This window comes from Canis lupus, chromosome 21 (genome assembly GCF_048164855.1).
Source record: "Canis lupus baileyi chromosome 21, mCanLup2.hap1, whole genome shotgun sequence".
NCBI classification, from domain to species: Eukaryota; Metazoa; Chordata; class Mammalia; order Carnivora; family Canidae; genus Canis; species Canis lupus.
The window spans coordinates 32137216-32161936 of record NC_132858.1 but is presented as its reverse complement, the minus strand read 5'-3'; the positions used below and the strand labels follow the sequence as shown (position 1 = coordinate 32161936).

Sequence of the window (24721 nt, the reverse complement as noted above, 5' to 3'; positions counted from 1 at the left end):
ATACAGTCTTCCAGTTTTCCCAAATTCAATTGAGGAAAAGTTGAAAAATAAAATTTATAAAGTAGAAAAGCATCTGGATAGTCAAAGAGACCCCAGGCTTTCATCTACTGTGGCGATTTGTCTGACCACATGCTTGGAGAATAAAGTAATGAGGGGAATCCCAGGAGCCCTGAATTTAGTGGCATTCTACAGAGAAATGGGGGTCCCATTACCAGTTGCTTTTAAAACTTTTTTTCCATTGCTAAGGAAAAGGAAAATAAGGGAGTGAGATGCACAGACCTGTTCAGAAGAAACACACTGTCCTGGGTACCGGAGGCTACTAAGTTTCACCATGGCTTCTGGAGCTCTGGACTGTCTTACCTTGAATATCTGCAACTCCTCCAGTACTACTTCTTCCATATTCCACTTCTCCTTTGAAATGCTGACCACTTTGAGGACTGTCCCAATGTCTGAAAAAATACATCACCTATGATCCTGCTGTTTCTGCTTCAGTGTTTGGCTGTAAGTATATGCCTAGCAACCTTCACATTGTTCCCCTCATGTTTCAAGAAGTCAGATAAATAAAAATCCAAGAAGTGAAGCTTAAGTGATATGATTCCCTCCTTCCAAAGCATGGTAGTTTTTAGCCCATAAAACACATATTTATAAAGAAAATTTTAAAAGAATGCACTTGAAGTATATTCCTAGCAAAAGGAATATATGTCTCACTTAAATATTGGTAAAAATTATAACTAAAGTGAAATAACCTTTCTGTAACTTAGTTGAAAGGTAAAAATATGCTAAAATAACTTTTTTTTCTCTCAATGTAAGAAATATTTATGCAGTTCTTATATCCAACTTACCATGAAAGGTAAGATATATACAATTTAAAATCATGTTAACAAATGGAAGAGAAATCACTGAAGCCATCCATATGGGGAAACTGTAGCACACTCATCAAACATTTATTTACAGAAACATTCCTAATTGGCTAGAAACTGAAGTTTTGTTTAAAATTATTTTAGTTTACTTTAAAAGATTAACCAAAATTTGAAAGACTACACACCAAAAATTGACATTTAGTAAAGATGCCTTAAATGGAGGATCCTGTATTGCAGTTTACAAGGTGGCATGCTATTGCAGTAAGTTAATCAAAAGAAGGTTTTAGAAAAAAGAAAAAAATCTCATTTGGAAATTAACTTATACAAAATACATGCTGCCACTGTGGTTGAAGAATATTCACATGTATGGCAATGATCCTATTTGCAAAAAATAGTCTGAATTATTTAACTCTGTTTTTAAATGATTCTAGGATCTTTGAAAAATATTGAATATACATTTTCCAAATGTCATAATTGAAAGTCAATCCATCTTAGTCGGCTACAGTTTTCTCAGTGAAAGTCAGGTAGTACCACCTAGTGGCTGAGTGGCATTTATAACGCTGGAAATGTTGGCCTAGGAACGCTCTAGGTGGGGACTGCAAATTAAGTGGCAAACGCCTTAAATTTATGAAATACTAATTATTTCGAGTTTTGTCGTGTCAGTAGCAATCTCCATAGTCTTGAGAGCATCACTTACTTTCCTGGGTCTTGGCGTTGCCATCTGCTACATAATCAGGCTTGACAACTGGTGATCCTGAAAGCCCTGAGCCTGTCACACAGGCTCCGTAAGAAACCCTACTTTGTAAAGCCAGTGTATTTTAAAAAATAAGACTGTTCTGTAGTTCTGAAAATCTATTTCAGTAAAAATATCCATTTCTTGAAAACCCATTAATTTCTATTTCTTTATGCAATGCCTGATTCATTAAATCATGTAACATTATCCAGGATGGAGTACTTCTGTCTAAATGGTGCATGTTACCTTTACTGCCATTAGAATTCACATTATATTCTTAGAGAATTTTCTTCTTTTTCGAGACATACTAAATAAGCAATACTTCTTTTTCTGGAAAAATATTTTTAATCATTTTATAATTATTGAGTTGAGAGACAAAAACAAATAAAATGGGCTCTAATAATGAAAGTGATACTTAATCCACAAAATTCAGAGACAGGAGAGATAATTTCCAACAAGTTTCTGCTTAAAGATCTTTACAAACTATTGTGTAACTTTTTGAAAAGCCATCTTAAATCAACTTAGTCAGCCATTCTCAAAATTAGGTGAAGGGATCCTTTGAGGTGGCTTATCAAATATCTCCCCAGAGAGAGGAAAATGTGAAGTTCAAAAATAAACATTGCTTAACCAAACTTGTTTAATTTTAGTTAGTCCACAGTCAACCAACAAATATGTGTTGAGCACCTACCGAAGCAGGCATATTATAGCATCTACATGTATATTGTCTGACATACAAATATATCCTGAAATCTCAAATAACTCTAAGGGAGGCTGGGGATATTGACAACTGTCACTTCAAAGCATGTGTTCTGCAATGTTAAGAAATACTGACTAGATATTAGCTAATAATCACTCAGTTTGATTTTGACCAGTAATCTTTTTGAAGTTTTTGTTTTGTTTGTCTAATAGTGAAAAATTCTTTGGAAAGAAAGCATAATCTGGCTCTAGCATACCTGTTCCAAGGAACATCACGTCGTACTGGCCATCTTCTGCAACAACATGATCCACCACGATCTGGGTCAGTCTGTAGTCCACATTGATCCGTTTGAATGTTGGCCCTCCCGCAACTGGGTATATTGGTTTAAACATCACAGGGTGCCGCTTTATGAAACTGATGACGTCATCTGGGAAATCTCGGGTAGATTTAATCAGTGGGTCATAGGTTTTGCTTGGACACTGAAAAGAAATGAGGAGAGGAGTAAAGATATTGTTCATGCACCTGAGGAATTTATGCTTACTTATAATAAAGTGTTTAGGACTTATTATTGATAATATAAAAGGAAAGGTCAATGGGATCAATATACATGTACTTGTAAATAAATGCTGTTTACCTTGAATATATCTATAAACAGTTTTCTCTCTCAAAAATATTTTGATTATTAAGATGGGGTATTATTCAGCTATGAAAAAGAACGGAATTTCGTCATTGGAGACAACATGCATGGACCCAGAGAGCATTATGTTAAATGAAATAAGTCAGATAGAGAAAGGCAAATACTGTATGACCTCACCTATATGTGGCATCTTAAAAACAAAACACCAAACTCATAGCTACAAAGAACAGACTGGTGGTTACCAGAGGCAGGGAGTGGAAGGATTGGCAAAATGGGTGACAGGGACCAAAAGGTAGAAATTTCCAGTTATAAAGCAATCATGTCAGGGGATTTGGTGGATGCCATGGTCACTAGAGTTAGCAACACTATACTGCGTATTTGGAAGTTGCTAAGAGGATACATCTTAAAAATTCTCATAAGAAAAATTGTGTGACTATGTAAGTGATGTATGTTAACTAGACTTACTGTGTATATTTCAAAAGATGCAAATATCAAATCATCACTTAGCACATCTGAAACCAGTATGTCAATTATACCTCAATTTAAAAATTACATAAGTTTTAAGTCCTTTATCTATGCCCAATTGGGATTTTGCTTTTGAAATACTCTTTTCAGCTTCCCTAGCACAAGTGAAAATGTATAATTTCAATCCCAAGCCAGTTGTCTTTTCTTCCAAAAAGTCTGACTTCAGAAAGCTGAATATAAAACCCCCATGCTAGATCTTGCTGTTGTCTTTGGAACTGTTCTCTTCTTGAATTAACTTCGGTTCTCAAAAGACTACCGTCTTTCCTCATCGGCAGGTGAAATGGCTAAAGGTTATCAGAGAGAAACTAGTAAAACAGTATTTTGTTTATTCAGGATTCCCAAAACCTCTCAAAAAAATCCTAAATTACATATATTTTTCTGTATTTTCTAACGTTTCCACAATGATTTCTTTCTTATCAAGATTACTGTTCTTGGGCATGCCTGGGTGGCTCAGTGGTTGAATATCTGCCTTCGGCTCAGGGCGTGATCCTGGGGACTCGGGATCGAGTCCCACATCAAGCTCCCTGCATGGAACCTGCTCCTTTCTCCCTGTACTTGTCTCATGAATAAATAAATAGAATCTTAAAAAAAAAAAAATACTGTTCTCTATGAAGATCTATGAGATTTGAGTTGAAATAATTACGAAGAGAGTGATCTGTAAACAAGGGGATATATGAGAAACCATTATTTTCAATTTATTTCAATTCATTTATGATTGCAGTTTTAAATTAAGCTCATGATTATTAAAAATTAAATGGGACAAATCACCACATCATAAAAATTACTTATAAGAGAGATTTAATAGTTTTCCGCTATAATTAGTCGATTTTTTAAATAACTGGTGTGAAAATTATGCTGTGAACAATTCAACAGCTCCTTCCCTAAAGGATCTGTGGAGAAACCATTCAGAGAATTTTCACTTCTGTCTGAAGTTGCCTCTTCTGCACTTTTGTGTTCGCTGATTCAACAGTTAGCATATCCTGCCCCCTGGTGCTCAAATGCAAAAGTTCAAACTAGCACCAAATGAATGAATTTATCCAAAAAAACATGCATACAAAGAGAATTCTTTTCTAATTTGACTTTTTTCAGCAAATATTTACCCTTCCACATACCAAATCTATTTCATTATTTCAAAATACTGCAATTCAGAAAGTTAATTCGGATAACTTCTGTTATCCCATTTGAATTTTTCATGGCCTAATACATTCTGTTGGAATGGAAAACTTTGGCTCTACGTTGCAGGCATAGAGAAGAAAATGAGTGACATTAAGGAAAGTCTGTAAGAAAGTGCTTTTTCCCTATTTTCATATTTAGACAAGTTGGAAACATAATCTCTACTGAACTGAGCTATTTACACCAGGCACTGATTAGAGTCCAGTCAAGCCTTCAAACTACTTCTCTGGTCCTTAAACTCAAGGGGATCATTCTTGGGGAATTAAAGATACTGGAGTTAGTGACAACATATGACCTGACCTCCAATTTTATAGGAAGAAAATTATAATGGGTCACTGAATTACAAGAAATATCAAACAAGTCGTACTAAAAAATTGTTAATGATGTTCCTTTTGTAATATGAGAATATATCTTTTACAGAAATCTTACATGTCTGTTTTTTTAAAAAACTAATCTTTTCCTGATATCTGTTCATTTGTCCCAGGTCTGCACCAAAGAGGTGCAGAATAGTAGCCATTTGGTGATTACTTAGTATATTCTTAACTGGAAGCTGGTCTAAAGATCTAAGTGCCTTTAGTTCTTGTTCCAGCATTTAGCCTCCGGCCAAGTGGAATCTGTCAACTGTATAATGGAAGGAACCTTGTATTAAATAGATTAAGCTACAACTCAGAAGGATGCGGAGCTCAAGTGATACAAAGCTCTCGCCCAATTACAGGCTGCACGTCTGAGGCTCTGTCAAGGCGACTCGGAGTGGGTTCAAGGCTTACACTGCCTGAGGTACAATCTGGTGGGTCTATCATTAAAATCAAAGCAAAAGCATGATTTTTCTTGCATTACATTTTTGAAACAGCCCTCCAATTTAAGAAAACATTTTTTTTTTTACTTTAACTGTAGTTATGCAAGTAGCCAAATTTTCAAGAGAAATTTCATGACATTCAAGCCACAGTTTTTGATATCAAAGTTTCAAACAATTAAAAATGTTAACATGAGGGACCCCTGGGGGGCTTAGGGGTAGAGCATCTGCCTTCGGCCCAGGGCATGATCCTGGGGTCCTGGGATCACGTCCTTCATCAGGCTCCCTGCATGGAGCCTGCTTCTCCCTCTGCCTGGGTCTCTGCCTCTCTCTCTCTCTCTCTCTCTCTGTCTCTCATGAATAAATAAAAAACAAATCTTAGAAAAAAATGTTAATATGAGAAAAGTATAGATGAATGAAGGCATGAATGATTTAGAAAAGAAGCAAACGTGACAATTTTTGGGCTTGCTCACCTCTGACAAAAAGGTTTAAGGGTAATAGAAGAAGAAAAGAAGAGAAGGGAAACCTGGTTTCTATTGACTATTATAAAATGATCTTTGGAAATGTATTTTTTCCTATGGCAGCGTTTCCATCTGGCATGCTGCCACTGTTTGGATAAGGTCTTTATCCTTTAGGTTGCTGCGTGTGATCTCTGAGGTCTGCGTCTCCACTCTGCTTTCACAAATGAAAATGATTTGGTAGAGTTGCTCCCTGAGGGCTAAGATAGTATAGTTCGAGCTAAATATTGTTATTTTAGCACATTAAAAACAGTGGACTTCTTCCTTTGATATCGTACAGCTGTGCAGCACACAGATCTAAGAAAAACTGGCGATGCCAAGCAACTCAAGCAGGTAGGAGAGTAAGAGGAAAGAAAAATCCCATTAAAAAAAGGAGAGAGACAGAGAAAGTGTGGAAAGGGGCAGCTGGGTGGCTTGGTCAGTTGAGCTTCCGCCTCTCAACTTCGGCTCAGGTCATGATCTCAGGGTTGAGAGATTGAGCCTTGCGACTGGCTCTGCACTTGGTGAGGAGTCTGCTCGAGGTTCGTGCTCTCCCTGCACTCTGCTCCCCACCCCCACTCCTGCTCACTAGAAGTAAATAAATGAATGAATAAATAAACAGATAAGGGTGCCTGGGGGGCTCAGCGGGTGAGCGTCTGCCTTTGGCTCAGGTCATGATCCCAGAGACCCTGGATCGAGTCCCACGTCGGGCTTTGTGCACAGAGCCTGCTTTTCCCTCTGCCTGGGTCTCTGCCTCTCTCTCCCTCTCTCTGTGTCTCTCATGCATAAATAAATAAAATTTTAAATAAATACAATCTTTAAAAAAGAAAGTGTGGGAAAATGGTCCATCTGAAGTAAATGATCATATCAATTAGTTTCCTGCAGAAAACCCTAGGAAACGTTCCCATCGAAGCCATCTATCGAGGTATCAAAGATCTCATGAATTTTTGTGTATGTGTATATCCTCTTAATTTCTACCTAGTAACACAGCCCATCTGACTATAACGTATATAACTATACGGTAGAGAATCATTTATTTCTGCGTCCAGCTTCCTTAACATTTGCCTGATTTCCAACACTTCAGTTCCTGTGAAAGAAATCTGGGAACTTATCTGTATTTCCACCTCCTTACTGAAAAACTCAAGATAGTTTCAACTTTGAGAAGGAAAGAAAGGGCTATCCCAACATTTGAAAATGTATCTTGCTGGAAACAAGAGCAACAGTAGAGTATTCCAGAAAAGGGACCTTCCAGGCTCTCGGTGAGAGGCAAGGGGTAGACCTCCAGCAGGCCGCCCTGGCTCAGCGCTCATCTCCCTGGGCTGGGCGCTGGGACCGTGTCCTGCTCGGCCCACCTGCCTGCTGGTCCAGGGCCTTCAGGAGTGCAGTGGCAAGTGATGCGTAAGAGGAGAAAAATGGGTTTTATCCAAGGAGAGAACTTTGCCCCTTGGCAAGGCACCAGACGGCTGTTAAAAGTTCTCTACAGGTTGCATTTTCCTTTTAAACAAATCAGAGGGTTGACTAACACAAGGGAAGAAAGGCATGGCACTGGGAGGACTAAACCAGGCTTTCAGTTTTAGCAAGCTGAGAAAGATAAGCTATAGATGTAAAGGAAGTCTGACTTTCATTTATTAAAAAAATAAAAAATGTGATTCCGCAGGTGCCATCCCCCTGTTGACTCACCTGAGCTTATAACATGGACGAGGGGAGATCCTATAGTCAACGTCAGAGGCAGAAAGGCCAGGGGTGCAAATAGAGAGGTACGTTCATCTCTCTCTCTGTTTTTTTGCAATTAAAAAACAGCCTTACTGCTGTTATATTGGAACCTTGAATATTCTGCTACGTTTAAAAGATTAAAAAAAAAACAAACCTCAAGCTTCTTCTTTATTGTTCAGTGTCTAATAGAACAGTATGTCTTCTAGCATTTGAACAATGACTTTCTCAGTCGCAAATCTCCATTCAAAATTGTATCTAGAATCAGCAAATGAATTTTAACCTTGGGATCTAAAACTGTAGTAGTGAGCTCCCAGCTTGCACGAAGGTTGGGTTCTGTCTACCATAGTCGGGCAGTAATGAAAAGACAACATTAAATCAACAATTTTGGATCATTTACTTTCTAAATTAAATAGTTTTCAGCTGAATTTAATCTTCTGAGATATTTAACAAAAGCTATAGCACTTTCTCTTTTTTAAAGGTTCCTTTCTTTTAGAGGAATTTCTATAGGAAAAAAAGGAAAACACTACTGAACCAAGTAAGTGGCTTGGGATTTGGAGAACTTCATTTTAAAATAAAACGTTGGCTCCGTGGGAAAAAAAAAAGCTGAAAGCCAGCTGAAAAAATTAATTGAAAAATGTTAGAAATGAGCTGCCTCTCACCGTTTCACAGAAACAGCCTGCGTGCAGTTCATGGGAACTGACAATGATGTCACACGCCCTGCGGGCCCTGAGGCGTAGGCAGGTTGGGCACATAGGGTCAGGAGGCCCAGATACACCTGCCTCTGCTTCTCCCTTCTGGAATCAAAACCCTGAAGAGACAGAATTAAAGATATCTGTCGTAGTTTAGGGGTGGTGAAAGTAAACCGTTCATTATCCAATGAGAAGAAAGCCACGCAGGGAACAGATGCTGGGGAGAAAATAAAACTGTGAATTTAAAATAATTGAGGCCTCGATGAGCTAGTGGTGCACAAAACGAGACTTCCCCAAAGTTTCCGCAGACTTTTAATGAGTTAGGAAAGCCTTCCTGAAAGCCACCAACCACCCGGTGTCCACCTGTGGGCAGGTGCGGGGAAGCAGCGGGAGGCGCTGAGGGAGGCCTCCGTGACTCGTCAGGCCCCTCGCGAGGGCCATGGCAGCAACACTGCACGCGTCCAAAGGCGGCTTACGGCACTATTTCTTCATTAAGGCTTTTTGTACGACTTCCAGGGGAGTTAACGTGCAGTGTTACATTGGTTCCAGGTGTGAATATAGTGATTCAAGGATTCTACACAGGTCGCGGTGCTCAGTGGGAGGCGAGCGCCTCAGCTCCTCCACCCGCCTCACCGCCTCCCTGCGCACCCTCCGGTAACCATCGGCTCGTTCTCTACACTTAAGTCTGTTTTTTTTTTTTGTCTCTATCCTTTTTCTTTTCTTCTTTTGCTTTGTTTCTCAAATTCCACGGATGAGCGAAATCACTTGGTATGTCTTTCTCTGACTCACTCACTCTGCTAGCGTCATACTCTCTGGCTCCATCCTGGCTGCTGCAGATGCAAAGATCCCATTCTTTACTATGGCCAAACAATATTCCACTGTTTGTATGTATGTGTGGAGAGATATAGGCACACATATCTGCTTTATCCACTCATCTGTCGGGCTGCTTCCAAAATCTGGCTCTTGTGAATAATGCTGCCATAAACATAGGAGTTCCGTGTATACCTTTGAATTAGCATTTTTGTGTTTTGGGGGGTAGATATGCAGTAGTGTGATTACTGGAACATAAGGTAGTTCTATTTTTTATTTTTGGAGGCACCTCCAAACTTTTTTCCACAGTGGCAGCACCAGTTTGCAATCCCACCAACACTGCATGAAGGTTCCTTTTTCTCCACATCCTCGCCAACATTTATTGTTTCTTGTGTTGTCGATTGTAGCCATTCTGAGGTATAAGGTCATACAGGATATTATTTTTGAATTATGTATTTTTCTTTTTGCATATTATATTTGAAGTTAGCCTTAAAACATTTCTTTTTCTACAAGAAGAAAATCCTTACTTAATTGGGCCAGCTTACATTACAATTCAGAGGTGATTTAGATTAATGAAGACATACAATTCTAGAATCTTCAGCTATATGAAAAAATATATTACAGGAATATGTCAGTGCTCCAGCAGACAGTTTCAGTAGATCAGAAAGAGAAAGAAGATAGGACGCCCATAGAGTTTTGGAACTTGTGGGTTCCATGGTTATACAAGCCCCTTCTCTTGAGAACTTAGGCCAAGGCAAAAGTCGGAATGTCAAAACATTCAGTCTAGTTCTAGGTGAAGTGCCACTGCATACAGCCAGTCTGCTATATACATCAAGCTATTAACATTACGTATTATTATTCTATGATACTATTCCTCTGGGATTTGCTTTTTTGAAGCAAAATCACAAATCAATCTCAGTCAAGGCAGTGATGCTTTGACACAGTAACGTAAAAATGGTCTTCTTAGCACAGGTGGCTATGCCAGGACCCAGAACTAGTCCATGGCAGCATATTTAGTAAGACAAAGTTTCCAGTCAACCTGGAATCAAAAGAATTTTGTGACTTTTTGATGTCTTTTACAGTGTTAGGAAGTTTAATAATTTGGTGGAAATAAATAAGGACTGTTAAACATATCCATACCTACATCCATAGTTTAGGAGATTTTATCTCATAGAAGGGGGGAATGTTTAGCCTTTACCTCTGGAGGAAAGCCTGTATGAGGAGCTGTGCACGATGGGGTTACTTATTTAGACAAGGATTCAAAATATTATAGAAAGGAAGAGATTTCATTATCTTACATTTGGTGCTGGTAGTTGAAAAATCACTTAAAGTTAAAACAATGTTAATGTTAATATTTCGTAGTGGGTTGGTTAAATCAAATAGCTAATTGATTAACACACATAAAAAAGATGTCAAATTTCTTTAAAGATCTAAATTCTTAAAATAGAATTGAAGAGGGGAGATGTTTATTCAGTGATTACTGGAATTCTAACAATTCTTAGTCAACTTTTTACAAGATATGAGGGCCAATAAATAGGAACAAGGAGGTTAGCTTAGATTTGATATTTCATGTCACTTAAATGCACCCATAGTCAAATCAAATTATGGAATTGAAAGAGTGCCTGTAACAACCTCTTTTTGCTCCCTACCAAAAAATGGAGACTTAGCTGGGAAATTCATGTGTACATTTTGATCTTTGAAAGTAAAATTAAGGGGAATACTGGGTGGCTCAGTGGTTTAGTGCCACCTTCAGCCCGGGGTGTGATACTGGAGTCCTGGGATTAAGTCCCACGTCGGGCTCCCTACATGGAGCCTGCTTCTCCCTCTGCCTGTGTCTCTGCCTCTTTCTCTCTCTCTCTCTGTCTCTCATGAATAAATAAATAAATATTTTTTAAGAAAAAGGAATAAAGTTAAAACATTTAATAGTAAAAGCAGTAAGTAGGGGAAAATTTTATTTAAAAAATGAAGTGATTTTTATAAAATGAGAAGTTTAGAAATTGTCGAAAACTGTGGCAAAATGATTTGAGAATAGTGAAATGGACATTTCTTAAATATTTGAACTTCAAAAACAAGTTCTTTCCCCGTTTTGGCTACTGTCAAAAGTATAGCAATGAACATGGGAATGCTAATCTTTTTTCAAGACCCTGATTTCAATTCTTTTGGATAAATACCCAGGAGTGATATTGCCAGATCCTATGCTAGTTCTATTTTTCATATTTTGAGGAACCTTAACACTTAAGGTGGAAACAGTCTAGATGTCTGTCAACTGATGAACAGACTAAAAAATGTAATAGATACATAGGAAGAAATTTTACTCAATCTTAAAAAGGAAGGAGGCCCTTCAGTAGGTGCCAGCATAGAAGAACCTAGAGCCCATTATGCCAAGTGAAGTAAGTTAGTCCAGGAGGTAAATAGAAGTGCATACCTCTGCTTACAAACACGGCCAAATTCCTAAAAGCAAAGGACGACCCTGCGGTTGCCTGTGCAGGGGAGTGCACACTGGGAGGTCACTGGTAACAGGTACCCAGTTTCTGGAACAGAACACGTTCCAGTGGCCTGCTGCTCAGCGTTGTCTGCAGGCCATACTGTCCTGTGCACCTAAAAATCTGTTAAAAGTATAGACTTCGCATTGAGTGCTTCTACCAGCATAAAAATTTTTTAAAGCACTTTCTTCTCACCTTTTTGATATGGGAACAATGGCTTACAATCTGAACCTGGCTCCCTAGTGAGCACCTGCTAACCTTTACCACTTGGGCACAAATGAGGACATTCCTCATCCACAGACACTGCAACTACCAAGTAGACCTTTTCTTTTTCTTTTTTTTTTTTTAAGATTTTATTTATTTATTCATGATATATAGAGAGAGACAGGCAGAGACACAGGCAGAGGGAGAAGCAGGCTCTATGCCGGGAGCCCAATGTGGGACTCGATCCCAGATCCTAGGACCACGGCCTGGACCAAAGAAAGGCAGGCACTAAACCGCTCAGCCACCCAGGGATCCCCCCAAGTAGACTTTTTCTAATTGAAACCTTCCGCCTTCAGAAATCTTCCTGGGGGCACCTGGGTGGCTCAGCCATGACCCTCAGGCCAGGTCACGGGCTCGTCGGGGACCCAGCACCCAGGTTTCCGGCTCAGCGGGGGCCTCCACCCTCCCTCCACAGCCTCCGCACCACCCCTCCTTCCCCCCTCCCTATTTCTCAATCTCCCATATAAATAAATACAACCTTAAAAAACAAAATATCTTCCTGATGCCGAGTTTCCAAGCAGCCTGCTGGGGTGGGCCCGACCTCAGACGCCACCCGCCTCCAACCCCGGGACCCCGGGGCAGGGGGCAGGGGACAGGTGACAGGTGCAGGGGCCTCGGGGTACACAGCCCCCCCCAAGCCCTGCACCTGGGGGGGATAGGGGCCTCACGGGGTACACAGCTCCCCCTGAGCCCAGCACCCAGTGTGGGGGGGGGCATCACCAGAATTCACCAAAAAAGAATGAAGCAAAAACGGTACACTCCACCACAGAGTTAAAGAATGGATTTAATACGATGTCAGAAATTCAATTCAGAAGCACAATTATAAAGCTACTGGTTGCTCTGGAAAAAAGCATAAAAGGTTCTAGAGACTTTGTTACTTCAGAATTGACATCTAATCAGGTCAAAATTAAAAAGAGATTAAATGAGATGCAATCCACACTGGAGGTCCTAACAATGAGGGTTAATGGGGTGGAAGAGAGAGTGAGTGACACAGAAGACAACTTGATGGTAAGGAAGGAGGCTGAGGAAAAAAGAGAAAAAAAAACAATTAAGAGACCACGAGGAAAGGCTTCAGGAAATAAATGATAGACTGAGAAGGAAGAACCTATGTATAATTGGGATTCCTGAAGAGGCTGAGAAGGAGAGAGGGAAAGAGAGAGAGAGAGAGACCACAAGGCATAGTTGAACAAATCATAGCTGAGAACTTCCCTAATCTGGGGAAGGGAACTGGCATTCAGATCCAAGAGACAGAGAGGACCCCCCCAAATCAATAAAAACCATTCAACACTTCAACATTTAATAGTGAAACTTGCAAATTTCAAAGATAAAGAGAAAATTCTTTTTTTCTAAGATTTTATTTATTTATTCATGAGAGACACACAGAGAGAGTAGAGGCAAAGACACAGGCAAAGGAAAAAGCAGGCTCCATGCAAGGAGACTGCTATGGGACTTGATCCCAAAGTCTCCAGGATCACGCTCTGGGCTGAAGGCAGCACTGAACTGCTAAGCCCTAAAGAAAAAATTCTTAACGCAGTGAGGGACAAGACAACAGCTTCCAGGACAGGCAGAAACTGAAAGAATATGTGACCACCAAACCAGCTCTGCAAGAAATATTGAGGGGGACCCTGTAAAAGAAAGAGGAAGCCCAAAGAAATAATCCACAAAAACAAGGACTGAATAGGTATTATGATGACACTAAATTCATATCTTTTAGTAGTTACTCTGAATGTGAATTGGCTAAATGATCCCATCAAAAGATACAGGGTATCGGACTGGACAAAAAAAGCAAGACCCATCTATATGCTGTCTACAAGAGACTCATTTTAGACCTAAGGACACCTCCAGCTTGAAAATGAAAGGTTGAAGAACCATTTACCATTCAAATGGTCCTCAAAAGAAAGCAGGGGTAGCAATCCTTATATCAGATAAATTAAAGTTTATCCCAAAGACTGTAGTAAGAGATGAAGAGGGACACTGTATCATACTTAAAGGGTCTATCCAACAAGAAGACCTAACAATCACGAATATTTATGCCCCTAATGTGGGAACTGCCAAGTATATCAATCAATTAATAACCAACATAAAGACATACTTAGATAATAATACACTAGTACTAGGAGACTTCAACACGGCACTTTCTGCAAATGACAGATATTCTAAGCACAACATCACCAAAGAAACAAGGGCCTAAATGATACACTGGACCAGATGGATTTCACAGATATTTACAACACTTTGCATCTGAACACAACTGAATACATAGTCTTCTCAAGTGCACATGGAACTTTCTCCAGAACAGACCACATCCTGGGTCAGAAATCAGGTCTCAACCAATACCAAAAGACTGGGATTGTCCCCTGTATATTTTCAGACCACAATGCTTTGAAATTAGAACTCAATCACAAGAAGAAATTTGGAAAAAATTCAAACATGAAAGAACTTCACGGACACTAATAAAAATGAAGATACAACCATTCAAAATCTTTGGGATACAGCAAAAGCAGTCCTAAGAGGGAAATACATCACAATACAAGCCTCCCTCAAAAAATTGGAAAAAATTCAAATACACAAGCTAACCTCGCACCTAAAGGAACTGAAGAAAGAACAGCAAACAAAACCTACACCAAACAGGAGAGAGATAATAAAGATTCGAGCAGAACTCAATGAAATAGAGACCAGAAGAACTGTAGAGCAGATCAACAAATCCAGGAGTTGGTTCTTTGAAACAATTAATAAGATAGATAAACCCTTAGCCAGCCTTATTAAAAAGAAAAAAGAAAAGACTCAAATTAATGAATCACGACTGAAAGAGGACAGATCACAACCAATACCAAGGAAATACAATTTTAAAAACATATTATGAGCAGCTGTATGCCAACAAATTAGGCAATCTAGAAGAAATGGATGCATTTCTGGAAACTCACAAACTATGAAAACTGGAACAGGAAGAAATAGAAAAACTGAACAGGCCAGAATCAGGGAGGAAATTGAAGCAGTCATCAAACCCCTCTTAAGACACAAAAGTCCAGGGCTAGATGGCTTCCCAGGGGAATTCTATCAAACATTTAAAGAAAGTGGCCCTCCAAACAGTGAGGATCACCAGCTGCGAAGTCTGGAGTGCTACCTGGCTGAGATGGAGAATATTCAGGCCCAGTTGAGGAATGTGGTCCAGAACCTGCAGCTTCTTCCCAGAACGTTGGGATCCTGGAGCCAGTCCCTACCCCTCAAACTACCCTGCATCAACAGAGATACCACTTGAGCTGCCCACCCTGTTCCACGTGGTCTGGAAGCTGTCTTAAAAGGCCTGTCCAACCCCTGCCTCAACCCTACAGTGGCCTATAGTGGAAAGTGGAGCCATATGTCAACCAGTCTGGCATTGTGAGGTTACCCAGTAAAATTTTTACTTCAGTAAAAACAAACAAACAAACAAACAAACAAACAAAAAACCCCAAAACATTTAAAGAAGAAACAATACCTATTCTACTAAAGCTGTTCCGAAAGATAGAGAGGGACAGAATACTTCCAAACTCGTTCTATGAGGCCAGCATCACCTTAATTCCAAAACTGGACAAAGACTCCACCAAAAAAGGAGAATTATAGACCAATATCCCTGATGAAACAGATGCAAAAATTCTCACCAAGATACTAGCCAATAGGATCCAACAGTACTTTAAGAAGATTGTTCACCATGACCAAGTGGGATTTATCCCCGGGATGCAAGGCTGGTTCAACACTCGTAAAGCAATCAATGTGATAGATCATATCAACAAGAGAAAAAACGAGAACCATATGGTCCTCTCAATAGATGCAGAGAAAGCATCTGACAAAATACAGCATCCATTCCTGATCAAAACTCTTCAGAGTGTAGGGATAGAGGGAATATTCCTCAGCATCTTAAAAGCCATCTACAAAAAGCCCACAGCAAATACCATTCTTAATGGGGAAACACTGGAAGCCTTTCCCCTAAGATCAGGAACACGACAGGGATGTCCACTCTCACCACTGCTATTCAACATATACTGGAAGTCCTTACCTCAGCAATCAGGCAACAAAAAGAAATAAAAGGCATTCGAGTTGGCAAAGAAGTCAAACTCTCCCTCTTCGCAGATGACATGACACTGTACATAGAAAACCCAAAAGCCTCCACCCCAAGATTGCTGGAACTCATACAGCAATTCGGCAGTGTGGTAGGATACAAAACCAATGCCCAGAAGGCATTTCTATACACTAACAATGAGACTGAAGAAAGAGAAATTAAGGAGTCAATCCCATTTTCAATTGCATCCAAAAGCATGAGATACCTAGAAATAAACCTAACCAAAGAGGTAAAGGATCTCCCTAAAAACTACAGAACACTTCTGAAAGCAATTGAGGAAGACACAGAGAGATGGAAAAATATTCCATGCTCATGGATTGGATGAATCAATATTGTGAAAATGTCAATGTTACCCAGGGCAATTTACACATTCAATACAATCCCTATCAAAATACCATGGACTTTCTTCAGAGAGTTGGGACAAATAATCTTTTGTGTGGAATCAGAAAAGACCCTGAATAGCCAAGGGAATGTTGAAAAAGAAAACCAGAGCCAGGGGCATCACAATGCTGGATTTCAGGTTGTACTACAAAGCTGTGATCATCAAGACAGTGTGGTCCTGGCACAAAAACAGACACATAGATCAATGGAACAGAATAGAGAATCAGAAGTGGACCCTCAACTCTATGGTCAACTAATATTCGACAAAGCAGGAAAGACTATCCACTGGAAAAAGGACAGTGTCTTCAATAAATGGTGCTGGGAAAATTCCACAGCCACGTGCAGAAGAATGAAACTAGACCACTGTCTTACACCATACACAAAGATAAACTCAAAATGGATGAAAGATCTAAATGTGAGACAAGAATCCATAAAAATCCTAAAGGAGAACATGGGCAACACCCTGTTTGAACTTGGCCACAGCAACTTCTTGCAAGATACATTCATGAAGGCAAAAGAAACAAAAGCAAAAATGAACTATTGGAACTTAATCAAGATAAAAGGCTTCTGCACAGCAAAAGAAACAGTCAACAAAACTGAAAGACAATCTACAGAATGGGAGAAGATATTTGCAAATGAAACATCAGTTAAAGGGCTAGGATCCAAGATCTATAAAGAACTTATTAAACTCAACACCCAAGAAACAAACAATCCAGTCATGAAATGGGCAAAAGACATGAACAGACATTTCACGGAGGAAGACATAGACATGGCCAACAAACACATGAGAAAATGCTCTGCATCACTGGACATCAGGGAAATACAAATCAAACCCACAATGAGATCCCACCTCACACCAGTGAGAATGGGGAAAATTAACAAGACAGGAAACCACAAATGTTGGAGAGGATGTGGAGAAAGGGGAACCCTCTGCACTGCTAGTGGGAATGTGACCTGGTGCAGCCACTCTGGAAAACTGTGTGGAGGGTCCTCCAAGAGTTAAAAATAGAGCTACCCTATGACCCAGCAATTGCACTGCTGGGGATTTACCCCAAAGATACAGATGCAGTGAAATGCCAGGACACCTGTCCCCCAATGTTCACAGCAGCAATGTCTACAATAGCCAAACTGGGGGAGGAGCCTCGGTGCCCATTGACAGATGAATAGATAGAGAAGATGTGGTTTATATAAACAATGGGATATTCCTCAGCCATTAGAAAGGACGAATCCCCACCATTTGCTTTGATGTGGATGGACCTGGAGGGTATTATGCTGAGTGAAGTAAATCAATCGGAGGACAATCATCATATGGTGTCACTCATATGGAGAATATAAGAAATAGTGAAAGGGATTATAGGGGAAAGGAGGGGAACTGAGTGGGAAAAGTTATAGAGGGAGACAAACCATGAGCAATTCCTAACTCAGGGATATAAACAAAGGGTAGTGGAAGGGGAGGTGGTAATGAAGGTAGATTGTGGAGGTTAATGGCATGTAATTTGGAGTCAAGCAGCGTTAATTTTTCTTTAAAGATATTACTTATTTATTCATGAGAGACACAGAGAGAGAGGCAGAGACACAGGCAGAGGGAGAAGCAGGCTCCTTGCAGGGAGCCCGACGTGGGACTCGATCACAGGACCCCAGGATCACACCCTAGGCAGGTGCTAAACTGCTGAGCCACCAAGGGATCCCTCAAGCAGCGTTAAATTTAATCCCACTCTTACACTGCAGACCAAGAAAGAACCTCGCTTTTAAACAAAATAGTAAAACAATATAAACCGCTTCTGACAGTAACGAGGATAGTTGTTTTCATGTGTCTAGTTCTATGGAAAGGACACCATCTTCCCAATCAAAGACAGTACTGTTCTGATGGAGACTTTCTGGAGTGTCTTGCTGTTTCCATTACCAATACGGGCCCGAGTTTGGGCTATGAGTAAAAGTTTACAGATCTTCCTCGACTTGCAGTGGGGGGACTTCCCAATAAACCCATTGTAAGTCATAAATATCGTTAGGTCAAAAGTGCCTTTACTACCCGTAACCTGGCCAAATGGCAGCATAGCCTAGCTGCCCAGCCTGGCTCAGGACCCTCACCGTGCTCTGCAATTGGGCACACTCTTCCAGCACAAAGCCTATTTTATAATAAAGCGTTGAGTATCTCATGTAACGTACTGAATACTGTACTAAACTGAAAAATGGAATGTTTTTAAGTGCGTGGGTTGTTTACCCTTGTGATGGTGTGGCCGACGGGGAGCTGCAGCTCATTGCCCCCCCACCAGCTTCCCCAGACTCTCGTGCTGCATATGAGTAGCCCATGGAAAGACCCAAATTCAAAATTCTAAGTGTGGTTTCTACTGAATATGCATTTCCTTCGCACCATCATAAAGTCAAAAAAAAAAATCAGAACTCAAACCTTTATCAGTTGGGGACGGTCTCTAGTCACAAGGCATAATTCTCAATGCTTTGCTACAGATGTGAATGTGTTTACACATTTAATAAAGCTTAGGAATTTCATGAGAATTACTGATGTTTGGAAAAGATAAAGGAAGAACTCTGATAAATGGCACTTTCTTACACCGGATAATATTTTTCCATTTCTAAGTTGTTAAAAAGAAAGAAATAAAGCAAAAACTGGTATGTTTAGTGTGATGAGCTGCTTCTTTCCTCATTGATGAAGAACTCTCCTCACTGACTTTTATGCATTACTATGGGGTTGAGGGGAGGTCACCTGTTCAGCTTTCAGAGCAGTGGCTGTGTCCTCATGAGGAGAATCCTGTGACCTGTAATTCGTCTTTTTTTTTTTTAATTTTTTTAAATTTTTATTTATTTATGATAGTCACAGAGAGAGAGAGAGAGAGAGAGAGAGAGGCAGAGACACAGGCAGAGGGAGAAGCAGGCTCCATGCACCGGGAGCCCGACATGGGATTCGATTCCGGGTCTCCAGGATCGCGCCCTGGGCCAAAGGCAGGCGCCAAACCGCTGCGCCACCCAGGGATACCCCTGTGATTCGTCTTTAAGCCTTGTATGGCATTTTCATGGCTCTTCAGGCAGGAGCAGTGAAGTGGTGACAACAACCCCCTCAGCAGCTTTTCTAACCTACACTGTCACCTGAAAAAATATGTAATCTGGATGCATTGGCATGTGATCCTTTTCATTGTTAATTTTAATTCTTTAGTATTATAAGAATCAGATACTATATATATGTATGTAAATTATTTTCTGTAGGGGCACCCGTGTGGCTCAGTTGGTTAAGGGTCTGACTCTTGATTTTGGCTCAGGTTGTGATCTCAGGGTCATGAGATCGAGCCCCACATCAGCCATGCTGGGCGTGGAGCCTGCTTAAAATTCTCTCTTCCTCCCCCTCCGCTCCTCCTCCCTTCTAAAAAACTGATATTTTGCAATTAAAATGTAGATGATTTTAGTCCTAAATTCTCCAGTAACATCCAGATAACTGAAAAAAAATTTAATGGCCTGAATAGTCATAGTATTTTTTTAAAAAACAAACTTATAGAAACAGCTCAGAACATGATAGTCCATGATACTTAACCCTATAGTTCTAGTATGGTGAAATTTCTTCAGCTAGAGTTCCCTGCGAATTTTAACTGTCCTCCTCAAAAAAGCCCCGGATATGTATAATATAAGTTGAAATTCTACATATATTCATTATATATATATACATACACTACAGTTCAGTATACATGTATATAGAATATATATTCAGTAAAAGATATTCTATCGAAGATGAAAATAAATATAATTTAACATAAAAATATTAATATATCATAGTACAAAGACTAAGAGCTTGGACTCTGCTGCCAGAGTATCTGGATTTAAAATTCAGGTATACCACTCATTAGCTTTGTGACCTTGTGCAAGTTACTACACCTATCTGTGCCTGAGATTGCTCATCTGTAAAATGGAACCAACATCAATAGCTCTTGTTTCTTAGAATCATTATGAAGTTAAGATTTGTAGAACCTTTACCTGCATACCCTAACCTACACCTTACATTACTGTTGAAGAAATAAATAAGACAAGTGAGTACACTTTGATGTTCAAAGAAAATGAAAAAGTGAATCCTACAAAGAAGATGTAGTATGTATCTTCAATAGATTATTACTCACCCTTCAAGAAGAATGAAATCTTGCCATTTGCAATGACGTGGATGGAACTAGAGGGTATTATGCTAAACGAAATAAGTCAGTCAGAGAAAGACAAATACCTTATGATCTCACTTATACGTGGAATTTAAGAAACAAAACAGATGAATATAGGGGAAGGGAGGGAAAATAAAATATGATGAAAACAGAGAGGGAGGCAAACCATAAAAGGCTCTTAACTCTGGGAAACAAACTGAGGGTCACTGGAGGGGAAGGAGTGGGGGATGGGGTAACTGGGTGATGGGCATGAAGGAGGGCACGTGATGTAATGAGCGCTGGGTGTTATACGCACTAATGAATCACCAAATTCTACCTCTAAAACCAATAATACATTCTATGTTAATTAAATTGAATTTAAATAAATGACTTTTAAAAAATCATATTATTTGCAAGATATTTTTTCCACAAAAGTGAGATCACCTTATAATTAGTCCAGAAAGCATATTTGAAACATATTTCTATTGGAGAATTATGAAAGGGAAAATAGACATAGTTGTAAAGTGTGTTTCCCAAGTTTAATTAGGTTATGTAACCAGAAGATGAAAAGAGAATTCAGAAAGCCTGGCTACCAACTGTGTCCTGTTTAAGAACAAACATATGAAGAGACAAAATTTAGGAGAATTGGATGGATTAAGTCAATATTTTTGACTTACTTATTTTGATAATTATTTTAGACCTCCTGGTAGAAATATTCATACTGAATCTTGAGTGAAAAAAAGGCATTTATCTCTTTTTATCAGATTGATCAGCTAGTCCTAAAGATTTAAACAACTTAAACTGTTTTAATCACATCAACAACAAACAAAACAAAAACTTTCCATTTATAGTGCAAATACAGATTATACAGTGTAAAGTCTTTTTTTAACAGATGCAACATAATAAAGAAATAAATAAACCATTGTAATTGATGTGATCTTTTAAAAGTGGAAATGAGGACCTGAAGACTCTATATAGAGAGCTGTATGTGGGAAATAAATACTTATTTGCCATTTTCATTTAACTTGGAATATTTGTCATTCTAGATGTTAAATCATCTTGATTATTATGTAGACTCACTGAGGATAAGCACATGGGATCAGCATAGTCTGCTCCTTAGGATATAATCCATTGTTTCCTTTACTACTTAAAGCTCTTATTCGAAAGAAGAAAAACATTAAGTTCCAGTAAAGGATGGAAGTGCTAATACATCACTGTGAATGGGTAATAGGCATTTTTAAAACCACAGTACATGTTGCTGTGGTGAATAGCATCGTTTGTTAGAATTAGGAAGAGGATATGGGCTTAAGAAAATAATGTGATTATCAAATTGGATACATACTGTGCCAGGTCGGGGATAAGGAATTCTCCCGTCGTACTGCACCCAGCGATGGTCTGCACTTTCCTTGTGAGCATAAGGACCATTGAAAACTGCTCTGATGTCAGCCATGCTGTACACACAAACCGCCGAGCCTCTGAAGATGGAGCTGAAAACCAGCAACATGATCTAATCACTCCCTGTACATCAGGCACTGGACGTTTATTGAGAAGATAAACCGTGTGTGGACAAGCTTAAGCAGCACATTCCATTTAATAAGTGCTGCAGACAAAACGTGTGGCTGTCCTTAAAGAGCTTATAACCAAGTAATCCTGACAAGAGGGTGATAGCAGTTACATTGCAGATAATTATAGTAAACGAAGCAAGCACATAGACGGGTCCCCATAAACGGCTGCCTGTTAAGCTTTCAGACAGTAGGTGGCATCTACAGGGACATCTGATGGATACCTAGGAATCACCTAGAAAAACTGGAGGACAGAAGGAAACATGCAAAAAAGAGTATCTCATTTATATATATGCTTTTGAATTTTATTTGAAGGTCTTACAGTGTAATGCCTTCTAAAACCTTATAAAATAAAGAAGTTACATTACCTATTTTTTATAGAGGAACACTTTAGACACATAAGTAATAAATATCTCATTTATGTTTTCTTAAAGTGAGTGAATGTCCATAAATATTGGCTATTAATAACTTCCTCATACAACTTTTACTAATTTAAAAAAATGTTAAAGCTATTTTGTGCTTCTTCCTGAATTTCTGAATTTCTTGATGTATGCAACTTATTTGCTACTTAAAAATAATCTTAATCACACAGGAGTGGAGAACACATAATTAAGAAGTGGAAAAGCTCCATGGGAATTCCACGAATTTTTGCAAATTAGTGGTGAAAACTGTTAACACTGTCATCAGATGTTTCTTTTTTTTTTTTTTAATTTCTGGAAAATAAAAGACATTTTCTCTGCATCTGAAACTTTCAGGGATTCCTGTTCATAAAACCGAGATCATCCTTTACAATCTAAGAAACATATCATCCCAGCACTACTCAAGTGAGCCAAGGATTCTCTAGCACGAGTAACTCAATCATTAATATTCTTGGAATGACATTAACGGGAAACAGTGGGAGCTGATGGCAAACAGGCAGCTGGAAGGAAACTAGCTGCTAAGAAGGGAGGTAATGCCCCCATAAAAATCACATCCTCTGGCTAGGATATTTTAAAGGAATAATGCATCATGCTCTATGGTGTTGCTCTTGTTGCAGATTGTACTTACATCTTTTTATTGGACAATGGATGTGGCACTGCTTCCCAACATTATCTCGGTCCTCGGGGCGGCATTAAAAATAGAATAATAAAGTACACCCAGAACAAAGAGTTGACTTGTAACTTCGCACTCTGGGTGGGCAGAAAACTTGGTAGGAGAAAAAAGATAACTATCTTGGGGCTATATTTCCCTGGCACATGTCTATGCCTTGTGTGCGGAACACACAGTGACTTCAAAGACAGTTTTGAGGATGGAAAGATGCCAAGAGGACTAGCGCTGAGATACTTAACTTGAGTAACTACGGGCACTTGTTCTTCCTGCATCTTTTTAGCTCAGATATAAATTAGCAGAAAAATGGAATCCAAAGAGCAGCATTCTTAGGCTATCTTCCTTATTTTCATTTTAAATATTCACATTCTCTGGGTCACCTGGGTGGCTCAGCAGTTGATCATCTCCCTTCAGCCCAGGGCATGATCCTGGGGTCCCGGGATCGAGTCCCACATCGGGCTCCCTGCGTGGAGCCTGCTTCTCCCTCTGCCTGTGTCTCTGCCTCTTTCTTATGAATAAATAAATAGTCTTTAAAAAATATAAGTAAATATTCACATTCTTTATCCAAATAACATTTTGTTTTCTGTTATCTTCTGAACTGACACAATTGGTATAAGGTGTGAGGTGAACTGAATGAAAGCAATGCCACAGAAAAGACTTATAAATTGCCTACAAACTGTTTTAATAATTTATTCAAAAGGAGGCAGTAAGCCCATTTCTCTTATACCAATACCAATATTGCCAATTCTTCCAATACTAGTATCAACATAAACCACAGAGATTGCAGAGCTGCAGAAGTAAAAAAATAGTTCAAAAAAGGTATTGCAGGCAGTAATATGTAACAGAATAAAAGTGTCCCATGTTCAAATGTAAGTTACAAATTAAATGAAATTAACATTAAATAAAATTATGTAAGGTCCATATAATCTTTGAGAAAGCTTCGTGGATGCTAGGACGACTTTTAAAGAAATCACAGAGTCTCAGTGACAAGTACGGGCAGTATTATATCGGAAGAGGACAAAAATACAAGAGTGGATACTAAGAGAACAGCTTTGGTTCTAACTCACGCAGAGAACAGCCATACATACTAGTTTAGGCACTGAAGCATTATGCACACCACCAAAGCCCTGGAAACAATGGAGATGTTTATGTATAGGAAGCTGAATAAATAAATTATGGTAATTGATATGGGACTACTCTGCTGCTATAAAAAGAACAAGAGACATTTTATGTATTGATATTAAAAGATTTCTAGGAAACACTAAGTGAAAAAATAAAATGAAAATGTGTTTTTTTCACACAAAAAGAAGGGACAAAGAAACACATAACTATTTCTTTACATGTACATTACAATTGTATAGAAGAATTACAAGCATTTTTTTAAACATACCTGGTTGTGGTAAAGACTCCATATACTACAGGATTTCTTTCATCTCTTGTGGGAAGCAAGTAAATATCCTCTATTAATGGAAAAAAAATCGTTACATTTTTATATTTCAGTATTACATATTTGCCTTTTCTATAAGAATACAGTATTTCTGAGACTCTAACAATATGTAAAATTGACATAACAGTGAGAGTCATTCTATTAT

At 39.1% G+C, this 24721-nt stretch overlaps 1 protein-coding gene across 7 annotated transcripts in view; it reads right to left on the bottom strand.

The window, feature by feature from the left end:
- Positions 1 to 24721, bottom strand: part of SEMA3D (semaphorin 3D) — a 210745-nt gene that overhangs the window by 31159 nt on the left and 154865 nt on the right. For all 7 annotated transcript variants that reach the window (XM_072791319.1, XM_072791321.1, XM_072791320.1 and 4 more), the window contains 4 exons: positions 24520 to 24589; positions 21824 to 21968; positions 2547 to 2769; positions 361 to 449 (listed from right to left, as the gene is read on the bottom strand). In XM_072791319.1, the coding sequence (XP_072647420.1) occupies positions 361 to 449; positions 2547 to 2769; positions 21824 to 21968; positions 24520 to 24589 (527 nt within the window). The remainder of the gene's footprint in view (positions 1 to 360; positions 450 to 2546; positions 2770 to 21823; positions 21969 to 24519; positions 24590 to 24721) is intronic.